This window comes from Coregonus clupeaformis, chromosome 25 (assembly GCF_020615455.1).
Source record: "Coregonus clupeaformis isolate EN_2021a chromosome 25, ASM2061545v1, whole genome shotgun sequence".
Lineage (NCBI taxonomy): Eukaryota > Metazoa > Chordata > Actinopteri > Salmoniformes > Salmonidae > Coregonus > Coregonus clupeaformis.
In genome coordinates this window covers 12,535,260-12,556,833 of record NC_059216.1, presented here as the reverse complement: position 1 = coordinate 12,556,833, position 21,574 = coordinate 12,535,260, and the positions used below count along the sequence as shown (strand labels likewise).

At 42.2% G+C, this 21,574-nt stretch overlaps 1 protein-coding gene and 1 long non-coding RNA gene across 2 annotated transcripts in view; both read left to right on the top strand.

Annotated features, from left to right (window-relative positions):
- The window catches only part of clic4 (chloride intracellular channel 4), a 33,936-nt gene that overhangs the window by 6,551 nt on the left and 5,811 nt on the right, over positions 1-21,574 (top strand). The window contains exon 2 of the mRNA XM_041847504.2: positions 19,959-20,068. Within this exon, the coding sequence (XP_041703438.1) occupies positions 19,959-20,068 (110 nt within the window). The remainder of the gene's footprint in view (positions 1-19,958; positions 20,069-21,574) is intronic.
- On the top strand, positions 4,182-8,459 carry LOC121539190. The gene is made up of 2 exons (XR_005995327.1): positions 4,182-6,062; positions 8,064-8,459. It is a non-coding gene; the product is annotated as an uncharacterized LOC121539190 (long non-coding RNA).

The following is a 21,574-nucleotide window of genomic DNA, read 5'->3' as shown; positions in this document are numbered from 1 at the left end:
TGCATCTATCAGATGCATGTTGAACAGTGGAGGCTGCTGAGGGGAGGACGGCTCATAATAATGGCCGAAATGGAATGGAATGGTATCAAACACAGGGATTTCATCTGTTTGATACCACTCCATTCCAGCCATCAGTCTCCCGAGTGGCGCAGTGGTCTAAGGCACTGCATCGCAGTGCTAGCTGTGCCACTAGAGATCCTGGTTCGAATCCAGGCTCTGTCGTAGCCGGCCGCGACCGGGAGACCCATGGGGCGGCGCACAATTGGCCCAGCGTCATCCAGGATAGGGGAGGGAATGGCCGGCAGGGATGTAGCTCAGTTGGTAGAGCATGGCGTTTGCAACGCCAGGGTTGTGGGTTCGATTCCCACGGGGGGCCAGTATATAAAAATAAAATAATGTATGCACTCACTAACTAAGAGCGTCTGCTAAATGACTCAAATGTAAAATGTAATTATTATGATCCGTCCTCCCCTCTGCAGCCTCCACTGATGTTGAAGGCTAAATGTAGCGTTTTAAAGATGTGTGTGTACAGAGTGAGTGGGACGGATGGTCGGTGAGGAATGCAGTGTCTCGGAGTCATCTGTCTGGGGTCTGTTATTTTGTAAGGCGGTGGAGAGTCACAGCACACCCTGACCTCAGTGTTTGTGTTGGAACAAACTCTTTAAACAACAGTCACAGGGAGATGAGCAAAACTGTTTCATCTTCACTTTTCCTGCACATTTGTCTTTCTTTCTCTTTTTCACCCTCCCCTGTTTCTGTTTTGTTCTTTGTTTCTTACATTACATGAGTCATGTTTCACTCAACTTCATCCCTGACGTTCAGTTATATTTATATACTGTGTTATTATTCTTAACCTGGAGAGAGTAATGGGTCACAATATTGATGACTCAAAGTGAGCTAAATTTGATCCCTCTCCACCCCTCGGTCAGTGTCCCATTGAAGCTTTCATGTTGCAAGTCTAACCTCCACTACCTCTGTAGGCCTGTCTGTCTGGGAGACGTTAGGTTTTGTCTAGGAGACGTTCGGTTCTGTCTGGGAGATGTTAGGTTTCCACTCCATGACATTCACATGATTCAGAGCCACACCAGGGTGTGATGCATTTCCCTTCCCGTAGGGTCTGACTCCTCCACACTCTCATCCTTCGGACCACAGCCACCCAGCCATAGCCAAGTCCGCCTTAGTCCCAGCCTGCCCAGTCTTCCAAGTAACAGCCTCACCTCACTTCCAAGTAACTGCCTCACCTCAGCCAACTCTGCCTATACCAGACCAGCAAACCAAGCCCAACTCCAGCCAGTCCAGTCAGTCCCAGCTGCCCCAGTCCTCCCAGCCTAGCCCAGTCTGCATGCTTGTCCAGCCCAGAGGAGGCGTAACATGACGTGGCCCTTCCCTTCCGAGAGGAAATTCCTCCTGTGTCAGGGGGCGAGAGACGAGAGGAGAGGAGTGCAGCGGAGCGCTTGTTGGACGGCCTGCCTGCTCCATATTTGGTAAACGTGTGAGCCCACCCAATTTAGAATGTTAAGTCTGAGCGAAGGGGAGGACATGACCGTCATGTTACTAAAATTAGGCCTGGAGCAGACTGGGCAGAACTCTCCAAAGGGAAAAACAATAGACATGCTACCGGTCCCGGTCTAAAGCGTTGATCTCCCACCACTCTGGTTGAGTGGAGTGGAGTGTTTTGGCCTCAATGATGAGGACTTTTAAAAAGGTTAGGTAGATGATCGTTATAACAAAGGCACTGATGAAAATGACCTGACTGGTAATTTCTACAATCCCTAAAGTGTGTTGCTGAGGGAGAGAGAGGGAGGCGGAGTGGGACATCTCATGATTTTATTGCTGTAATGTTCCTAGCCATAAAATGTTATGGGACGTGAGAAAAATACACCTTTTGTAAATGCCAGTTAAAATGCTGAGTAGCCAGTTTATTACAACATCCTGAAGCTAACTACAGTGCATTCGGAAAGTATTCAGACCCCTTCCCTTTTTCCATATTTTGTTACGTTACAGCCTTATTCAAAAATGGATTGAATTAAACTTTTCCCTGATGAATCTACACACAATACCCCATAATTACAAAGCAAAAACACGTTTAATACCTTGAACGTTGTGAAAATTCTGATCAAGAGTGGCCTACTATCAACAAAATATCTTGCATAGTTTGTTTTGTTTCGGTATGTTGCATTGAATGTGGCTAATATTGAGTTGATTCGATCACAATTGCCACAGTAAAGGGAAACATTGATAGTGTTAACTAACAGGGAAAACTCTAGAAAGTTGAGTGAAGTTCAATCTCTTGCTTCTCTCTGTTGGCTGATAGTTATTCTGCGCTGTGCGCTGCAGTCCGGGGGGAGCTGCACGGCAGTCTCGGGCTACTGTGCGCCTGCACACGCAAGCAGCTTAGAGGGAACATTGGTCCCCAGCACAAGGTGCACCTGTGTAATGATCATGCTGTTTAATCCGTTTCTTGATATGCCACACCTGTCAGGTGGATGGATTATCTTGGCAAAGAAGAAATGCTCACTAACAGGGATGTAAACAAATTTGTGCACAACATTTGAGAGAAATCAGCTTTGTGTGCGTATGAAAAAATTCTGGTATCTTTTATTTCAGCTCTTGAAACATGGGACCAACACTTTACATGTTGCGTTTATATTTTTGTTCAGTATAGTTGAGACCTACTGTACCATCAGACTTGACATGGTTCAAGATGGTTTTTACACCAGTAGCGCTACCATCAGTGATATCATGATCTATGACCTCTCCACTGGTGACATGGCAGTGTGTGTGTGTGGGGGGTGCATTGTGGGCCTCCCTGGACATTCTGTGACTTCGGCATGAGTCATCCTCTCCACCGGACGGACAGCTGTGTGTGTGTGACGTGCCGGTTTTTGTGTGTGTGCATACATGTGTTGATTCGTGTCTCTGTGTTGATTTCAGGTTCTCTCGTTACTTTGATATCAAAAGCCTAATGTCAGCTGTTGTTGCTTGCTGTAAGTGAAATGGGCCCATTCAAAGCAAAAGAACATTGGCACAATGTGGAATCTCTGAGGAGTTTATGTGGAATATGACGCAATCATCAGCAACTCCTGACTAATTTTAACATCAAAAGTAAGAAGATAAAGGGATAGTGCTAGGCTATTTCGTGTAGTGAATGATACTTGTTCAGTAATAGTTCTAAGTAAGTACTGTGGGATTGAAGTTTTCTTACCACATATAAAATGTGAAATTACGATGACTGCTGAATCCCAGACTCTGGTTTGTTTTCTGGAAACTAAAAAATAAACGTACATCGGTGTGATCTCATGACCATATTAGGTGCTGGCCCAAAATAATTTATTGCCTCACTTCAGAGTTTATTGGTCAGATTTTTTTTATCCATTGACACCCACAGAACCGTCCACAAACAAAAGAGCTCTGTGCCTTTCCTCCATATTCCTGCTTGTTATTCCCAACAAGGACCTCTGTACCACACTGCTGAATGTAACGGTTCTGGGACACTGCTCAGAGCAATGGATACCCCTCAGAGAGACAGAACTAAGCCATGATTCATTGACAGTTAAGGGCTTCAGACAGGGGTTAGTGTCACAGCTATTGTGTCCCTCAAATACAGAAACGAAATCTTATAAACCAGAGCTTACATTTTGTACAGTTTGTTTGTAGCCCCCAATATTTGTTGTACTTTTAGCTAGGATAAAAATGATAATATTGAGAGTTTAAAGTCTTAAGAATATCACATGATTTGCTCTCAAACGGTATTTTCTGTCACTTCTGTAGCTCTACTGTGTGAACCCCCTCACAGATAGACACATCACCAGTGTGTGTTCAATGTCGCATTGCAGACATTCACGCACACTGATTTTCTGTGACTTCACTGTATATCAGCCTCTTCCTATGCAGAGTATGTGAGCGGAGCGACGTGGTCCTAATTTGACTGGAGCGCGGAGCAAGATTCCCAAAGGCTGGAGCATCGGCCTGCTCGCCCGCTCCAATTTCGCTCAAGTAGCGCTCACTTCACGAGCTCAGGGCATGCCCGGCCCAGCATGCATTTGTAGTCTACTTGTGTGCTGCTATAGCCCCTTGTTTTAGCTACTGTCATGGAGTATGCTAAATATTTTCATAAAGAAACTGATAAAACACACAGGTGCAAAATTAAGGTGACTTACAAAGATGAGGACCAAGAGCGAGACAGGGAGTGCGATGTAGTGTCCACAACTAAAGAATCATGAAAAGACATGTATCCCAAAAGCTTGATGGTGTACTTACTACATGCACATGCTAAAAGAAAGGAACAAGGTGGGTAGATAACTAAGTGTGTCATTGTGGCAAAGTATTTATAAACTAAAAATCTGCTCTCTTAAACGTTTCGTTCATTTTTGTTCTATTATCTATACAATAGGCCATAATTGATTTTGGCCCAATAAGCCTGACATATTCCCATGTTCAAGAAGCTTTCTGTTTTGATTGGGTTATTTTACCTAAAAACCTTTTAAGCCTTCCTATAGAAAATAAAAATAGACACTTCTCACCCACTCCATCTAGCCTTTTTGTCTTCCTTTTTCCTTAACTAGGTTTATGCTAATTCCACCAGTCTATTCTATTCATGTATTCCCTCCTTCTCCACCATTCGCCCTCCCTCCCTCCCTCTCTCTGTCTCAGAGAAGGCAGGGCTGCAGGGAGTCTCAGTAGGATTATCAGACTAGGGCTAGGCTCTCTGCAGCTCTGTGATATGTGTGTTTCCGGCAGAGTCAGACAGAGGGCTGTGTCTGCTCTTTGCTGCTGCAGCCTCCAGTGGACAGGATCCCTGCCATGTTCTGACAGAGAGAGAAAGGCTTTCTCAGCTGCTGCGCTGTGGCTGGCCATCTCTGACCACTGGCTCTGCAGCCTGAGGAGAGGAGATGAGTTCATTCCTAAAACTGCTGCTCACTCCATTCATATACTAAACATGGCTGAAATCCACGGCCGTGTCTGAATACCCATACTTGCGTCCTAAATAGTAGGCTGTAAAAAAATAAAGTTTCATAGTATGTGACATTTCGAAAAATCAAATATACTTTTAAATGCCTGGATGTCATACTCTGACAACAGATGATAATCAGCTGTAAATTAGATATGGTGATGCCCTACTGAAATGAGTGAATAGCGGGAACAACGCATTCTCAGTATGCGAAAATATAAATCATTAAAGCTAATTTACAAAATAAACCCAGAATGCAATTATGTCATTCATTTGAAATGGTTTTGTATGTGCATTTTTCAAAATGGAGTATGCTTTAAATGCCAGGATGTTATACTAATTTCGGCTTTTGATCTAGTATAATTCGCTGCACACTTTCTGTGAATTTCACAGCCACAATGCATTGGAAGAGGGGGGCTGTGAGTTATGAGTAAACAACAAAACAACTTGGAAGATGGAGAATAGCGAAGCTTCTCCGGTGGTGTTCAAATGTAAGTATTTTTTGTTCTCAACATGATCACAACTATTGAAAACAGATATGCTGCCTGCCATGCCTTTAGCTAGCTACGTGCTTTAGTAGGTCTAGAAGTTATAACTGTTAGAACAGTAACGTTAGCTACAGGGTTACTTGCTGTTGAGCAACAACTTCATATTTAACGTTAGCTAGCTAGCTGCTACTTGTTGTAAATACCACTAGCTATAACGTTAGTAACGCAGTAGCCTACATTGCTATTTTCCACAGCGGTGCTGGTCCCAACAACGGCGGTTCATCTGTGTTGAGCTGATTGTAGTGTTCATGCCACGCAATATTAGTTTCTACCTGAACGGTTACTGCCTGAATGGGTCTAGTTTCATTGCACACAAACTTTTATGGTGTAAATAATGGTAAGCTACACTCGTTACAGTTTCACCTTGGCACTCCAATTTGATAAAGGATGTGGCAGTCTAGCTATCTACAGAAAGTTCACACAACTCTACTTTGCTCATTTTTTGGTTAATGTTTTATTTCATCGTATGTATTTTCAGGATTTACGTGGAGTGTGAGCTGAAGGGGCAGCTGTCACCTGCATGGGTGAAAAAGAAGTGGGAGAACCTTAAGCAAAAACACACGGTACGCTACTGTATGTTAGCTTGACATTTATTGCTGTACTTGGCTAATAAAGTTACCTTTTTCTCTGAGAGCAACAACACTTTCCAATCTATTTCCTATGCTTCAACGGAACATTCATGTATATACAGTGGCTTGCGAAAGTATTCACCCCCCTTGGCATTTTTCCTATTTTGTTGTCTTACAACCTGGAATTGTATCATTTGATTTACACAACATGCCTACCACTTTGAAGATGCAAAATATTTTTTTCTTGTGAAACAAACAAGAAATAAGACAAAAAAATGGAAAACTTGAGCGTGCATAACTATTCACCCCCCCCAAAGTCAATACTTTGTAGAGCCACCTTTTGCAGCAATTACAGCTGTAAGTCTCTTGGGGTATGTCTCTATAAGCTTGGCACATCTAGCCACTGGGATTTTTGCCCATTCTTCAAGGCAAAACTGCTCCAGCTCCTTCAATAATAATAATAATAATATAATATGCCATTTAGCAGACGCTTTTATCCAAAGCGACTTACAGTCGTGCGTGCATATATTTTTTGTGTATGGGTGGTCCCGGGGATCGAACCCACTACCTTGGCGTTACAAGCGCCGTGCTCTACCAGCTGAGCTACAGCTGGTAGAGTTGGATGGGTTCTGTTGGTGTACAGCAATCTTTTAGTCATACCACAGATTCTCAATTGGATTGAGGTCTGGGCTTTGACTAGACCATTCCAAGACATTTAAAAGTTTCCCCTTGAACCACTCAAGTGTTGCTTTAGCAGTATGCTTAGGGTCATTGTCCTGCTGGAAGGTGAACCTCCGTCCCAGTCTCAAATCTCTGGAAGACTGAAACAGGTTTCCCTCAAGAATTTCCCTGTATTTAGCGCCATCCATCATTCCTTCAATTCTGACCAGTTTCCCAGTCCCTGCCGATGGAAAAACATGGTGTTCTCGGGGTGATGAGAGGTGTTGGGTTTGCGTCAGACATAGCGTTTTCCTTGATGGCCAAAAAGCTCAATTTTAGTCTCATCTGAACAGAGTACCTTCTTCCATATGTTTGGGGAGTCTCCCACATGGCTTTTGGCGAACACCAAACGTGTTTGCTTCTTTTTTTCTTTAAGCAATGTATTTTTTTGGCCCACTCTTCCGTAAAGCCCAGCAGAGTGTACGGCTTAAAGTGGTCCTATGGACAGATACTCCAATCTCCGCTGTGGAGCTTTGCAGCTCCTTCAGGGTTAACTTTGGTGTCTTTGTTGCCTCTCTGATTAATGCCCTCCTTGCCTGGTCCGTGAGTTTTAGTGAGCGGCCCTCTCTTGGCAGGTTTGTTGTGGTGCCATATTCTTTCAATTTTTTAATAATGGATTTAATGGTGCTCCGTGGGATGCTCAAAGTTTCAGATATTTTTTTTATAACCCAACCCTGATCTGTACTTCTCCACAACTTTGTCCCTGACCTGTTTGGAGAGCTCCTTGGTCTTCATGGTGCCGCTTGCTTGGTGGTACCCCTTGCGTAGTGGTGTTGCAGACTCTGGGGCCTTTCAGAACAGGTGTATATATACTGAGATCATGTGACAGATCATGTGACACTTAGATTGCACACAGGTGGACTTTATTTAACTAATTATGTGACTTCTGAAGGTAATTGGTTGCACCAGATCTTATTTAGGTGCTTCATAGCAAAGGGGGTGAATACATATGCACGCACCACTTTTCCGTTATTTATTCTTTCTAATTTTTTGATACAAGTAATTTTTTTCATTTAACTTCACCAATTTGGACTATTTTGTGTATGTCCATTACATGAAATCCAAATAGAAATCCATTTCAATTACAGGTTGTAATGCAACAAAATAGGGAAAACGCCAAGGGGGATGAATACTTTTGCAAGGCACTGTAAGTGTGAAGATAAACATGTTAGAAAGGTGAAGTATTCCAGAGAAATGTACTGTAATTGGCATATTACCAGGGCTTTACATGTAGTATGTTTGATGCTGAAAGTGATCCTTTTCCATATTTTTCAGGAGTTGAAAGCTCCCCCCACCGGAGACAGCACTGAGGGAGGGGAGGCCACAGCTGCGTCCAAGAAGTGGTATGCGGAGATGGATGAGCCGCTGGGGGGCTGCCACTCCATCACCCAACCGGTCATCTCCACATCCTCCCAAGCTGTGGGCTCCTCTCCCTCCCAGAAAGGTCCAGATGTGGAGTCTGGAGAAGGAGCGGGAGAAGGAGGTGACTGCCAAGGAGGCATGTCTTATGGCCCTTTTAGAGGCCATGAAGTAGTTTTATGTATTTTGTGTATATTTAATTTAGCTATTCATTTTCTAATGTTTTTGGTGAAGTCCTTTTTTTGTGGATTTCAGTTTTTTCATTGAAATGTGTTTCTTGTTTGTAATAAACATTTTCATTTGATAGCAGGACATCTACTGTTGGTGTGTTTTACTTTCAACATTCAAAAATACATTTGCACATCTGAGCTATCTTGTTGCAGGTGCATGGTAACGATTAGATAACGTGAAAGAAAAAAGAAATCCGCACACTGCTCTTGCTAGCATAACTTTTTCTATCGAAGCTTACGTTTCGGCCTCTTGGCCTTCGTAAAATATTTTTTCTCTACTAAACTAAATAAACCATCTTTGGTATAATAATTGTAATTGCTAACATTTCTATAGCGCTTTTCATAGCAATCTCAAAGCGGATCAAAAGCAAAAAACAAACAAGCAAATACATAATCATGAGTAGCTTAGCTATAGTTGGCTAGGTCAACCAATAGAGGCAAAGTCTTTGAGTGCAAACATCCTCCAAAGATGGAGAGGGTCAGTTCATGGCTTGATCAGAGGAAAGTGGTCAGGGAGATGGTTGATGAAGATGGACTCTGGTGACGATCTGGTAGAGGGCTAATCTGGGACCATCCTGAGTCATATAGCCACTGGACTTATCCTTTACAATGTATTGCACCCACTTGGGTGATGCCTCAGCAGCTCTGGGTGCCAGAAAGCTCACTACACACAGTTCAGAGTAGTGGCCAGTCGTCCTCATTATGAGCCCTCTGCCACAGTTTACCCCAAATACGTTTTTCCAAATGCTAGCTACTTAGCTAATGTTAGCCCAAAACAACAACACTCCGGTGTTAGTGAAAGGCAATGGTGAAATGTCACTGGGTGGGGCTGTAAATGATCCTATCCGGTTCATATGTGAAGCCGTAACAGATGGTGCGTTCAAGACAACTGGGAAAAAAACATGCTCCGACTGGGAAAAATAGTTTTGAACGGTCATCCAACTCGGAATTACAAGTCAGAAACTCGGGCATCCGACTTCTCTGACCCGAAGATCACAGACGTCACGATTTTTCCCAGTCTGAGCTCGTTTTGTTTCAGAGTTCCCAGTTGTCTTGAACGCACCAAAACTAATCTGTTTCGCCTGTGGCATACTTTTTACTAAACAGTACGTGCTAAATAGTACGTAGTACTAATAGTACACAGTATGCACTTTAAGTAAGTAGTAGGCAAGCCAGATTTCGGACACGGCCCATGTCCTTTGTCTACGTACCATTTTATTCTGAAAGATGTAATTCACATGGTTACGTCTGTGCAATGATAATCAGGTCTTTATTATGAGTCTGGCCTCCATCGTCATGGGAATAGTCACCATGTCATGCTGTCATTCCTACCCCTGACACATAGTAACCAACAAGAATACAATCTCTCTGGACAAAAAGCAGAAAATAACCCATTGTTGTCTTTATAGTCCCATAAGTATCAGCTACTGGTCTCTTGTTAGATAACAATGGCCTGAGGTTCCAAACCGAGCAATACGATTTGATGGCAAGCATTTCATATATAGGAATCGAATCATAAGGAGGGGACACTGAACAAAGGCTGTGATCTAATCCAACCTTTTGACTTATTGAATTGAGCTCTAACAACAGATAGAACAGCAACTCCAGCCTCTAGCACAGCCAGCAGCAGGCAGAACAAACAGAGAGAACACACTGGGCCTCCACACCACAGAGAGAGAAACAGCAGACTGTCTGTACACACCAGCAGGGTGCTGTTAGCTGCACACACTGCCTGGAACATTCTGGAAACAAAGTTCCCTATTCATTCACAAGATCACTTCAGGCCGTAACTCTGCGAAAAAAGATTTTGGCTATGTATTATTTATTGTATTTCTAGTGGTAAAGGGGGACGTTAGCACCATGGGAATAAAAATAAAGTTGTATAAATGTGTCATGAAGCCAAGCCCTATCTTGGCACAGGTTCGTCATTACTCAAAAGGCTGTGGTATGCCATTTTAATTAGTGTCTATGACATTGGAATGGGCCTGAATCTCAGAGGAATTTTTCCTTCCTCAAGATGCCCTCTGCGCTGGCCAGAGGGAAGGAGAGACATGGAATGAGAAAGAAATGGACAGGAGGCTAGGGAGAAGGGAGGGTAGGCTACAAAGTGACTGACAAGACAAGGAGAGACACACATTGACGAGCATGCAACCTTTCAGTGAGCGAAGACTGAAGTAATAGACAGTGAGAGAAGATAAATTCCTTTCCTTAATGCTCCAATGACCTTCAGTCCCTGTCCTTCTGAATGGATGAATACTGGGCATTCTACAGAATTAACTGGCTCTGAGAAGAATGGCATTCCTTTATGTGCTCACCGTCTATGGAACACTCCATAACCAGTTGTGTAAATCTGGAACGGGGGAAGATTTTGACAGTGTAAAACGGGCTGAGACTATGCTTGAGTTGATCCTCTTAAAAGAGGAAGAGGCATAATGAACTGGGACATTGGGGCTAATGTCAGAGAAGACGTTGTAATGACAAATTATCTGTGTTTTGTAGTTTGGGTGTCAATGCCAGAAATGCTTCCATGAGAAATACCAGAAACCAAAGCAAAAACTGAAAGTATACTCTAGTTACTAGTAGGAGTCAAATCAACAGCGACTGGCTCCTCCAGCTATAGTACAGTGGGGAGAACAAGTATTTGATACACTGCCGATTTTGCAGGTTTTCCTACTTACAAAGCATGTAGAGGTCTGTAATTTTTATCATAGGTACACTTCAACTGTGAGAGACGGAATCTAAAACAAAAATCCAGAAAATCACATTGTATGATTTTTAAGTAATTCATTTGCATTTTATTGCATGACATAAGTATTTGATACATCAGAAAAGCAGAACTTAATATTTGGTACAGAAACCTTTGTTTGCAATTACAGAGATTTACATTTACATTTTAGTCATTTAGCAGACGCTCTTATCCAGAGCGACTTACAGGTAGTGAGTGCATACATAATTTTTATTTTTTTCATACTGCCCCCCCGTGGGAATCGAACCCACAACCCTGGCGTTGCAAACGCCATGCTCTACCAACTGAGCTACATCCCTGCCGGCCATTCCCTCCCATACCCTGGACGACACTGGGCCAATTGTGCTCCACCCCATGGGTCTCCCAGTCGCGGCCGGCTACGACAGAGCCTGGATACGAACCAGGATCTCTAGTGACACAGCTAGCACTGCGATGCAGTGCCTTAGACCACTGCGCCACTCGGGAGACATTTCCTGTAGGTCTTGACCAGGTTTGCACACACTGCAGCAGGGATTTTGGCCCACTCCTCCATACAGACCTCCCTCCAAAGATTTTCTATTGGGTTCAGGTCTACCCAGCCCCGACCCATCTTCAATGCTCTTACTGAGGGAAGGAGGTTGCGATACATGGCCCCATCCATCCTCCCCTCAATACGGTGCAGTCGTCCTGTCCCCTTTGCAGAAAAGCATCCCCAAAGAATGATGTTTCCACCTCCATGCTTCACGGTTGGGATGGTGTTCTTGGGGTTGTACTCATCCTTCTTCTTCCTCCAAACACGGCGAGTGGAGTTTAGACCAAAAAGCTCTATTTTTGTGTCATCAGACCACATGACCTTCTCCCATTCCTCCTTTGGATCATCCAGATGGTCATTGGCAAACTTCAGACGGGCCTGGACATGCGCTGGCTTGAGCAGGGGGACCTTGCGTACGCTGTAGGATTTTAATCCATGACGGCGTAGTGTGTTACTAATGGTTTTCTTTGAGACTGTGGTCCCAGCTCTCTTCAGGTCATTGACCAGGTCCTGACGTGTAGTTCTGGGCTGATCCCTCACCTTCCTCATGATCATTGATGCCCCACGAGGTGAGATCTTGCATGGAGCCCCAGACCGAGGGTGATTGACCGTCATCTTGAACTTCTTCCATTTTGTAATAATTGCGCCAACAGTTGTTGCCTTCTCACCAAGCTGCTTGCCTATTGTCCTGTAGCCCATCCCAGCCTTGTGCAGGTCTACAATTTTATCCCTGATGTCCTTACACAGCTCTCTGGTCTTGGCCATTGTGGATAGGTTGGAGTCTGTTTGCTTGAGTGTGTGGACAGGTGTCTTTTATACAGGTAACGAGTTCAAACAGGTGCAGTTAATACAGGTAATGAGTGGAGAACAGGAGGGCTTCTTAAAGAAAAACTAACAGGTCTGTGAGAGCTGGAATTCTTACTGGTTGGTAGGTGATCAAATACTTATGTCATGCAATAAAATGGAAATGAGTTACTTAAAAATCATACAATGTGATTTTCTGGATTTTTGTTTTAGGTTCCGTCTCTCACAGTTGAAGTGTAGCTATGATAAAAATTACAGACCTCTACATGCTTTGTAAGTAGGAAAACCTGCAAAATCGGCGGGGCAGATCCACAATTATTTGACAATATATATAATAAATGATCAACCCTGCAAGCAATTCAAGACAATATTATTATGGTGGGGGATTATAATACTGTTTTAAATAACTCAATGGACCGTAAAGGAAATCACACCACAAACAATCACCCACATGCTCTTAAGGAAATTGTGAATGTCATGGATACATTAGAACTAGTAGATATATGGAGGCTTAAATATACTGACCTAGTGAGATATACAGTGGGGGGAAAAAGTATTTAGTCAGCCACCAATTGTGCAAGTTCTCCCACTTAAAAAGATGAGAGAGGCCTGTAATTTTCATCATAGGTACACATCAACTATGACAGAAAATCACATTGTAGGATTTTTAATGAATTTATTAGCAAATTATGGTGGAAAATAAGTATTTGGTCACCTACAAACAAGCAAGAGTTCTGGCTCTCACAGACCTGTAACTTTTTCTTTAAGAGGCTCCTCTGTCCTCCACTCGTTACCTGTATTAATGGCACCTGTTTGAACTTGTTATCAGTATAAAAGACACCTGTCCACAACCTCAAACAGTCACACTCCAAACTCCACTATGGCCAAGACCAAAGAGCTGTCAAAGGACACCAGAAATACAATTGTAGACCTGCACCAGGCTGGGAAGACTGAATCTGCAATAGGTAAGCAGCTTGGTTTGAAGAAAACAACTGTGGGAGCAATTATTAGGAAATGGAAGACATACAAGACCACTGATAATCTCCCTCGATCTGGGGCTCCACGCAAGATCTCACCCCGTGGGGTCAAAATGATCACAAGAACGGTGAGCAAAAATCCTAGAATCACACGGGGGGACCTAGTGAATGACCTGCAGAGAGCTGGGACCAAAGTAACAAAGCCTACCATCAGTAACACACTACGCCGCCAGGGACTCAAATCCTGCAGTGCCAGACGTGTCCCCCCTGCTTAAGCCAGTACATGTCCAGGCCCGTCTGAAGTTTGCTAGAGTGCATTTGGATGATCCAGAAGAGGATTGGGAGAATGTCATATGGTCAGATGAAACCAAAATAGAACTTTTTGGTAAAAACTCAACTCGTCGTGTTTGGAGGACAAAGAATGCTGAGTTGCATCCAAAGAACACCATACCTACTGTGAAGCATGGGGGTGGAAACATCATGCTTTGGGGCTGTTTTTCTGCAAAGGGACCAGGACGACTGATCCGTGTAAAGGAAAGAATGAATGGGGCCATGTATCGTGAGATTTTGAGTGAAAACCTCCTTCCATCAGCAAGGGCATTGAAGATGAAACGTGGCTGGGTCTTTCAACATGACAATGATCCCAAACACACCGCCCGGGCAACGAAGGAGTGGCTTCGTAAGAAGCATTTCAAGGTCCTGGAGTGGCCTAGCCAGTCTCCAGATCTCAACCCCATAGAAAATCTTTGGAGGGAGTTGAAAGTCTGTGTTGCCCAGCGACAGCCCCAAAACATCACTGCTCTAGAGGAGATCTGCATGGAGGAATGTGCCAAAATACCAGCAACAGTGTGTGAAAACCTTGTGAAGACTTACAGAAAACGTTTGACCTGTGTCATTGCCAACAAAAGGTATATAACAAAGTATTGAGAAACTTTTGTTATTGACCAAATACATATTTTCCACCATAATTTGCAAATAAATTCATAAAAAATCCTACAATGTGATTTTCTGGATATTTTTTCCTCAATTTGTCTGTCATAGTTGACGTGTACCTATGATGAAAATTACAGGCCTCTCTCCTCTTTTTAAGTGGGAGAACTTGCACAATTGGTGGCTGACTAAATACTTTTTTTCCCCACTGTACATGGCGGAGACTGAATCAAGCTAGTCGTCTTGACTTCTTTCTTATCTCATTCTCGTTGGCACCAAAAGTAAATGAAAAGTGTTGATAGGGGACAGAATGCGGTCGGACCATCATATAATAGGCATATACATTACTCTTACTGAATTTCCACGTGGGCGAGGATATTGGAAATTTAATCAAAGGCTATTGGATGATAATTTATTTATAATTAGAACAAAGGAATTTATAACTGACTTTTTCCAACATAACATAGGTACAGCGAATCCCCTTATTGTATGGGACACCTTTAAATGTGCCTTTAGAGGCCATGCAATTCAGTACTCATCTCGAAAACAAAAGCAATTTAGGTCAAAAGAGTTTATACTAAGAAAGGAAATAGAAAGTCTAACAGAACAGATAGATAGCAATAAAAACTGTAACATAGAGGCTCAGAATAAATTAGAGGAAAATCAAAAATAAATGGAGAAACTTATTCAAGAAAGATCAAGTGTAATATATTATAAAAATAAAGCAAACTGGATGGAATATGGGGAAAAATGCACAAAATTCTTTTTTAATCTTCAACATAGGAATGCTACCAAAAAGAACTTAATGAAACTGGTTACAATTGACGGAGTCACCCATAATTCACCAAATGATATTTTGAAGGAAGAAACAAAGTACTTTAAGCATATGTTTTCTTTTCAGTCGCCTCCATCTCCTCTAACTGAAGCTAATTGTAGAGATTTTTTTTCTATTGATAATGTCAAATTAACAGCCACACAGAAAGACTCGTGAAGGTGAAATTACAGAGGAGGAACTTCTGGATGCAATTAAAGACTTTAAGTCTGGGAAAACTCCAGGGTTGGATGGCATACCAGTCGAGGTATACCAAACCTTTTTTTATATACTAAGAGGACCGTTATTAGCATGTTTTAACCACTCCTATGTAAATGGTAGATTATCTGACACTCAAGAAGAAGATCTCATTATTACTGAAACAGGATACAAGTGGAAAATATAAAGATCCAGTCCATTTACAAAATTGGAGGCCCCTTACACTTCAGTGTTGTGATGCAAAAATTCTAGCAAAATGTATAGCGCATAGAATTAAAAAGGTATTGTCGGATATTATTCATTCTAATCAGACAGGTTTTTTACATGGAAGATACATTGGAGATAATATAAGGCAAGTATTGGAAACAATAGAACACTATGCAAAATATGGGAAACCAGGCCTGCTATTCATAGCAGACTTCGAAAAGGCATTTGATAAAGTTCGACTGGGGTTTATATATAAATGCCTGGAGCATTTCAATTTTGGAGAATCTCTTATAAAATGGGTCAAAATCATGTACAGTAACCCTAGGTGTAAAATAGTAAATAATGGCTATTTCTCAGAAAGTTTTTAACTGTCAAGAGGAGTGAAACAAGGTTGTCCACTATCTGCATATCTATTTATTGTGGCCATCGAGATGTTAGCTATTAAAATCAGATCCAATAATAATATCAGAGGATTAGAAATCCAGGGCTTAAAAACAAAGGTGTCATTGTACGCTGATGATTCATGTTTTCTTTTAAATCCACAACTAGAATCCCTCCACAGCCTCATAGAGGATCTAGATACATTTTCTAACCTCTCTGGATTACAACCAAATTATGACAAATGTACTATATTACGTATTGGATCACTAAAAAATACAATTTTTACATTACCATGTAGTTTACCAATAAAATGGTCTGATGGTGATGTGGATATACTCGGAATACATATCCCAAAGGAAATAAATGATCTCACTTCAATACATTTTAATAGAAAGTTAGCAAAAATAGATAAGATCTTACTACCATGGAAAGGAAAATACCTGTCAATTTGTGGGAAAATCACCCTGATTAACTATTTAGTATTATCCCAGTTTACCTATTTGCTTATGGTCTTGCCTACGCCTAGCGAACAGTTTTTTTTATTATATGAGAAAAAAATATTCAATTTTATTTGGAACAGCAAGCCAGACAAAATTAAAAGGGCATATTTATATAATGAATATGAATTCGGAGGACAGAAATTATTAAATATTAAAGCATTAGACCTATCACTAAAAGCTTCAGTCATACAAAAGTTATACTTAAATCCGAACTGGTTCTCAAGCAAATTAGTAAGATTGTCTCACCCAATGTTCAAGAAAGGCCTTTTCCCCTTTATTCAGATTACAACAACTAATTTGCAGTTATTTGAAAAGGAAATCATCTCCCAAATATCACTATTTCTAAAACAAGCCATAGAAAGTTGGTTGCAATTTCAATTTAATCCTCCAGAAACGACAGAACAAATAATGCAACAAATATTGTGGTTAAATTCAAATATACTAATTGACAAAAAACCTTTATTTTTTGACAGAATGTTTAAAAAAGGTATAATCTTCGTAAATGATATCATCGGTAGGACTGGTGGAGTTACATGCAGCTAACAAAACATATGGAAATGTCTGCTCTACCCAAAATTACAACCAAATAATTGCAGCCTTACCGCAAAAGTGGAAGAGGAAAGTGGAAGGGGGAGAAAGTAAGGAACTTGTCTGTCGGCCTTGCATTAAAGAACATAATTGGTTAAGGAAAACTGTGATAAATAAAAAAGTATATCATTTTCACTTAAGGACAAAAGGATTGACAGCCATCCCATATAGATTGCAAAATAGTTGGGAAGAGATTTTTGACGTACCGATCCCATGGCATAGTGTTTATGAACTGACACGCAAAACGACACCGGATTCAAAAATTAGAATCTTTCAATTTAAATTATTATATAAAATTCTTGCTACCAATAGAATGTTATTTATATGGGGGATACAATCTTCCCAGCTCTGCAGATTTTGCTGTGAAGAGACAGAATCATTAGATCATTTATTTTGGTTCTGTCCATTTGTAGCTTGTTTCTGGACACAGGTCCATGAATGGCTAAAGGATTGCAATATTTACCTAGAGCTAACCTTGCAGATAGCATTACTGGGTGATCTGAAAAGTCATAGTCAATCGATCAATAATATAATAATACTTTTAGCAAAAATGTTTATTTTTAATTCACAATCTGTAGAAGCAATGAGAATAGAAAGGTTCAGAACTTTTGTAAAACATCACAGTACGGTTGAAATATATATGGCAAATAGAAATCCTATATGGATGGTGTTAAGAGATAGATGGGAGGTATTGAATAGAGTTGAAGGATGGGACTAATAACAAATAACAACAAATAATAACAAAGATAGCTAATAATGTAAGCATACTGTGTCCATAATAAGTATATAGGTTGTATGTTGGGAGCTTTTGGGAAAGAGAACAGTTAGAAAGATATGGCATATAGAAGCAAACCGGATGGACATCATGAAAATGATCGGAGAGGTTGAGAGTAGAAGAAGTTCAGGAGCAAAAATATTTATATATATATATATATATATATATATATATATATATATATATATATATAATAGAATTATTGTAAAATTAACTGTGTCCATAAGGTGTAGATAGTAAGTATAGACCGGAAGTAGAGGCCTGGACATTGTTGTTCACTAATTAACTCCAAGTAGGGAAAGGATGGCGGGGTTGAAAAGTAATAAAGGGGAGTATATATATAAAAAAACATGGGGGATTGGAAGTGATGCAGACAATTACATTGATAGAAGATACAATCTATCTTCAATATTAAGCTGATCCATCAAAAAAAAAAAAAAAAAAAAAAAATTGGCAGTGTATCAAATACTTGTTCTCCCCACTGTATGTTTGTTTACACAAGGAAGATCTTTACTCATGAATATTGAATTTCACCCTCCTAATTAGTAATTACTATACACATGTGTAACATATTAATTAATATTACATGCGAGGAGGATAGTTGCATCAAAAACTCCCTCTCTTCAATCTACCGTTTTTTCTTTACTCAACTACACAACTATTTCTGCACCCTAAGCTGGAAACTGGGACTTGCTTGTACTGAAGAGCCCTATTGATATGGACCAGCTTGAGGTGGATGAGTGGGAGGGAGAGAGGGAGAGTGTGCTGGCGGTGGTAGTTGGAGAGATCTCTGGTGTGTTTATAGGACAGTGTGTCTGCCAGCGGAGTGTTTAGAATATCTCTCTCACTGCCTCATTTTTACATTTTAGTCATTTAGCAGACGCTCTTATCCAGAGCGACTTACAGTTAGTGAATAAATTTTTTTCATTTTTTTCATACTGGTCCCCCGTGGGAATTGAACCCACAACCCTGGCGTTGCAAACGCCATGCTCTATCAACTGAGCTACATCCCTTCCAGCCATTCCCTCCCCTACCCTGGACGACGCTGGGCCAATTGTGCGCCACCCATGAGTCTCCCGGTCGCGGCCGGCTGCGACAGAGCCTGGATTCGAACCAGGATCTCTAGTGGCACAGATAGCACTGCGATGCAGTGCCTTGGAGGTCTGTGTGTATGCTATCATAATGCACAGTAGTAGTTTCTCATGAAGGGGAGGTGAAGGTGGCAGATCTATTTTGGGTAAGGAAAATCCCCAATGTGAAAGTGGGTCTCTACTAGTGGGTAGTTGCATGTTTTTCCCCACGTCCAGAGATTGTCTGATAACAGTAGCCTAGTTTGTCCATGTCTCTTGTTTGGAAGGCATGTAGTCCAGTGTTCTTTTTATAAATTATATTTTATTTAACCATTATTTTAACAGGGAGTCATACTGAGACAAATTGTCTCACAGATGAGCCCTGTATACACATCAATACACATCAATATGCATGTGTTACAAATCAAAATACCTTCAGTGATGTTGTCATGGTGAAGGTTGAGCACAGTGATTAGGCACTGGCAGACATACTGTATCATCCCCCCTCCCACTCAAATACATCAGACTCTCGCTTTAGGTCTACTGAAACAAGAAGCTGTCCCGCTCCCTCTCAGGGTCCCTCTCAGTCACTTCAGGGGTTTGTGTTCCACTTGGCTGCCTGGCAGTGTGGATGAATGGAGGCGGCTGTGGAAGTGTGGTAAAGCGTTTGAGACAGAGGTTAGCCTGCTCTCTGGGACTCAGGGAGCTAGTCTAATCTTTGTGAAATAATCATTGTCTGCTCAAAATAGGTCAGTGCAGTAAAACACCACTGGTCATTGGAGATTGTAGAACAGAGGTCTGATAATATTCGTGTTCCAAGACCATTATCCATTTAAGGCTCGACCTTGACTTGATTGTGATCAGCTTACAAGAGCCATTTAAATCTTTGTCAGCCATGTTGGATTCTCTGCCTCTTATCCTTGCAGCCATGGTGCATTTTCTTTGTGTTTGTGTGAAAGGCTCCTGTAAGGTGAAACCAATGCCATGTGAATAATGCCGATGTAGTCTTACCTAATCTAACCTTCTCCTCTCACTCTTTCTCTCGCTCTCTCTCTCTCTCAGGCGGGAAGTGATGGCGAGAGCATTGGGAACTGTCCATTCTCCCAGAGACTCTTCATGATCCTGTGGCTGAAGGGAGTGGTCTTCAACGTCACCACAGTGGACCTGAAGAGGTGAGGGAGACACCAGACCACCACGTCACACTAGCTAGCCCACTCCTCCACCACACGTCACACTAGCTAGCCCACTCCTCCACCACACGTCACACTAGCTAGCCCACTCCTCCACCACACGTCACACTAGCTAGCCCACTCCTCCACCACACGTCACACTAGCTAGCCCTCTCCTCCACCACACGTCACACTAGCTAGCCCACTCCTCCACCACACGTCACACTAGCTAGCCCACTGCTCCACCACACGTCACACTTGCTAGCCCTCTCCTCCACCACACGTCACACTAGCTAGCCCACTCCTCCACCACACGTCACACTAGCTAGCCCACTCCTCCACCACACATCACACTAGCTAGCCCACTCCTCCACCACACGTCACTCTAGCTAGCCCACTCCTCCACCACACGTCACACTACTTAGCCCACTCCTCCACCACGTCACACTAGCTAGCCCACTCCTCCACCACATGTCACACTAGTTAGCTTGCTCACTCCTCCACCACACGTCACACTATCTAGCTAGCTTAGTCCCCCAGAAGGGATCAGCCTGCTACTCTTCCTCAGCTCTCAACTAGCTCCTGGAAAGCCAGGGGAATATTCTCTCTCTCTCTCTGCTCTCCTCTTTCATTGGCTCCCAGAGCTTTTCTGGGCTCTCCACTAAGACCTTAGCAGCCTAGCAGAACACTTTGATCCAGCCACACCTCAAACATCCCCACCGCCCTGACTGCTTATTTGGTTTTCCCATGACCTTTCCAAACCCGAGAAATCTGGAAAATAAACAAGCAACGTTTTGGAGAGGCTAATTGAGGTTGTGCTCACTTCCTCCCTATATGTTATTTTTCTTACTCTAAAATCAAAACAGGATCTAGAAGGATCATCTTCCCCTCCCAAAGTAATTTGAACACTATTTAGTCTCGGCTGTAACTACAGCAAACTTTCTTCCCCATGTTCACTGTAATGTGTAATGCTGCCTGGCAGCTCTTTACCCAGCCATTATGTCCCTCTATGAGTCATCCTGATAGTTTTTCCTCTTCCAAGGCAAGGCTGCTGGGATATGTGTGATTATATGGTCAAATGAACTCTTTATTTCCATGGGCCTTTCATCATTTCTGTTTGACTCAGACAGTACAGTATACAGTAGGCTCTCTGATTAAGTGTTTTAGAGGGGAAAGCTCATCCACGTAGATGCTTTTTCATCGCTTAGCATCTCTTCTCCTGAGAGAGCTCAGAAACACTGCTACCTCTGCCAGGGTCGGTCCTGTCGGCAATCTAGACAAGACAAGACTGAGTAGTACACAGAGCAACCTTCTTTTTTACTTCTGGAGGCACCGGAATGTTGTCTGTGGGTGTCTGTGAATGTTGTCTGTGAATGTTGTCTGTGGGTGTCTGTGAATGTTGTCTGTGGGTGTCTGTGAATGTTGTCTGTGGGTGTCTGTGAATGTTGTCTGTGAATGTTGTCTGTGGGTGTCTGTGAATGTTGTCTGTGGGTGTCTGTGAATGTTGTC